Below are 3,187 nucleotides of genomic sequence, written 5' to 3'. Positions count from 1 at the left end.
TGTCAGCCTCGGCTTATCCCTCTCCATTTGTTCACTTGTGAGGCTCAGATTTCGTGGCTAGTAACATGGCCATGACATCCTCATCATCATCATCACCATCACTATTATGAAATCTAAGATTTTCTCTCCTGCCCATAGTGGGAGCCATGAAGAAGAAGAAGAAGATAGAGCCTTATCAGGAAGAACAACAGCACCAGCACCACAAACAAGAACAAAAAGGGTTGGAAATATTGAAAGCAGTGGCACAAGCCTGGTACAGCCACTCAGGAAGCTCTAAACCTATGAGTGAGTTTGATGCACGCAGAAGAAACTTCAAAGTGAAGCCTTCAAGGTTCAAGCTAGAAGAAATGAGGGACACAGGTTCTTCTTCTTTTTCTTCACCTTGTTACTGGAATTTTCAGCAGTCACTTTGGGATTCATATGAACTTGTGACAGTGTCAAGAAGGATTGAAACAGGGTTGGATCTAGATAATAACCCTTTTGATGACTTATGTGGTCTGATTCGAAGCCAACGGAGGCGAAAACCGGAGAGTAAGAATAGCCTCAGAAATCTGTTCTCTCATTTTTCTTCTAGGCGGTTTAATGCTGCCAAAATTCCACAGGAAAATGATACATGAGTTTCATTCTTCTTTTGTTAGAACAGCTAAGATTATATAGACCACTCTCAATTTGCAACTTGAAATTCTGGCATACTGACAATTTTCCTTACTTATTTAATTTTGAAGATGTCCTTGATTTTACCAAGCAAGATGAAAATGTTATTTAAAAGATATAAATTAAAATAACGTGTTAGTCCTTCTTTAGTAAGTCTTTGCTTGTTATGCAAGAGAGAAGCTAGTTACAAATTCTGGCTAATTCTTGGTAAGACAAGTATTTTTATTCTGGCTAATATATCGAAAATGAGTAACCGCGGAACCCCCTTTAACACCCCTTTTCCCTTTTTTCCCCTCTTTTCAAAGTTGGATTTCTAAGTTCTTTATTGAACTCATTTATTTGCAATCATGGTTAAAATGTAAAAAAGATTGGGGTTGACTACCAATCTTTTCAAAATACAGAAAAAGCTTCTCGTAGAAACTACCGATCATTTGTTAACTATTACAACTATTCCAACTATTTAATCAATTACTTCTTGGAAATGCTAAAAGTATTACTCAATTTTTTTATATGATACCGGGCCTAATTTAAAAAAAACATATGCTTGTGACAATGACGATACGTCACAAAATTTATGGGAATTCGTATTCCTAAGATCATAAGATCTTTTGAGAAGCGAAATAAAGTAAATTAGACTTTTATTTGTTTGATCAGTTCTTTCCACATTTTCTTCATTATTGTAAATGGACTTTTTTTTTGTTTTTGATTCAAGAAAAAGTTGTACATCAATGCTACAAATCAAAATGATACACAGAAAGATATTTAGGTATACCCTCTCCATGAGAGTATTTAAAAAATAAATCCTCTATTAGCTTATAAGTCACAAAATCCTCTATTAGATGACAATTCGAAGCATTCTTTTTTAAATACTCTCATGGAGAGGGTATACCTAAATATCTTTCTGTGTATCATTTTGATTTGTAGCATTGATGTACAACTTTTTCTTGAATCAAAAACAAAAAAAAAGTCCATTTACAATAATGAAGAAAATGTGGAAAGAACTGATCAAACAAATAAAAGTCTAATTTACTTTATTTCGCTTCTCAAAAGATCTTATGATCTTAGGAATACGAATTCCCATAAATTTTGTGACGTATCGTCATTGTCACAAGCATATGTTTTTTTTAAATTATCCGAAACCCAAGTTATTAACATATATAAGTTAAAATATGTTTTTGCATATCATCGAAAATCCCCTTTTCTTAAGAATGAAATAAAAGATTATTTTTTTGGAATACAAAGAATATTTGATTTTCAATTTATATCCAAGAACCCCCCCAATTCTCTAATGAATCAATGGACAAATTGGTTGTTAAAGAGTCATTATCAATATGATTTATCTCAGAGAAGATGGTCTAGATTAGTGCCACAAAAATGGAGAAATAGAATCCATAAACGTCATGTCATTCAAAATAAAGATTTAAAAAAATGTGATTCATATGAAAAAACCAGATCAATTCCTTACAAAAACCAACAATTAGGCTCATTAAAAAAAAAACACACAATATGAATATGATCTTTTTTCATATCAATCCATTAAAGATAAGAAAGACACATATATTTCTAGATATGAATCATCATTCCAAGCAAATAAAAAAGAATTTCTTTCTTATAATTACAAAACATGTAAACAAACCAGAGCGCCTTCTACTTCTAATAGGCCATGAACTAGATCAGAATCATTCTCAACGAGTCCATAAGAAGTGATCCCATTTTTTTCATCAGGTCCGGGTAGAGACCAAAGGTCTTGAGCGACCGATCCGGCAGAACAACTCAAAAGATAAAGAAGTATCGTTAATTCCTTCATGCTCGTTCCAAGTTCGAAGTACCATTTGTACAAATAAGAATCCCCCTCGTTACAAGATTTCTTCTTCATATAGATAGATATAGGATCTATGGAGCAATTACTTAGAAGTACATTTTTTGAAATAGCCCTTCCTATCTGATAGAAAAGGATCCTATGATCCTGAACCGATCTTACCTAGGATCGCAAATCCCAAGTTTGTCTATGAAGAGCAGATCTAATTATATTAGTGTCTATAATGGATTTCTTTTGTATAATACTAATCGATAGGAACTCTCAAAATAAAGAAAAAAAAAACTAAGCAATGAAATTCTAAACAGGGCGGAAGTTCTAGATAAGGAATTTATACCATTGGATATATTCCAAAAACGAATTAGATTATGCAATGAAGAGACTCAAACAAAAAACTTACCTAAACTATATGATCCTTTCTTGAATGGACCCTGTCGGGGCCGAATGAACAATTTTTTGTTATCCTCAATTAATAATAAAACTTCTAAAAAAGATGATATTTGGATAAATAAGATTCATGGTCTCCTTCTTTCTAGTATTCAAATGCTGGCAATCAACTTTTACCTCTTATTCTAGTATGTGCGTCCGGAGGAGCACGTATGCAAGAAGGAAGTCTAAGCTTGATACAAATGGCTAAAATATCTTCTGCTTTATATGAGTATCAAAAAAATAAAAGGTTATTCTATGTATCCATCCTTACATCTTTGCAGATGAAGA

At 32.8% G+C, this 3,187-nt stretch overlaps 1 protein-coding gene across 1 annotated transcript; it reads left to right on the top strand.

The window, feature by feature from the left end:
• Positions 1–146: 146 nt before the first annotated feature.
• Positions 147–617, top strand: LOC107480730 (uncharacterized). Its single transcript, XM_016100889.2, has one exon. It carries the CDS (start codon positions 147–149, stop codon positions 615–617), a length of 471 nt encoding a protein of 156 aa, XP_015956375.1.
• Positions 618–3,187: the final 2,570 nt, after the last annotated feature.

Source organism: Arachis duranensis, chromosome 1 (genome assembly GCF_000817695.3).
Source record: "Arachis duranensis cultivar V14167 chromosome 1, aradu.V14167.gnm2.J7QH, whole genome shotgun sequence".
NCBI classification, from domain to species: domain Eukaryota; kingdom Viridiplantae; phylum Streptophyta; class Magnoliopsida; order Fabales; family Fabaceae; genus Arachis; species Arachis duranensis.
Note: the sequence above shows the minus strand (reverse complement) of the source record. Positions and strands in the feature narration are given on the sequence as shown.

What these genes read in the sequence shown, in the direction of transcription:
- LOC107480730 (XM_016100889.2), top strand. Translation starts at nt 147, where the DNA reads ATGAAGAAGAAGAAGAAGATAGAGCCTTATCAGGAAGAACAACAGCAC.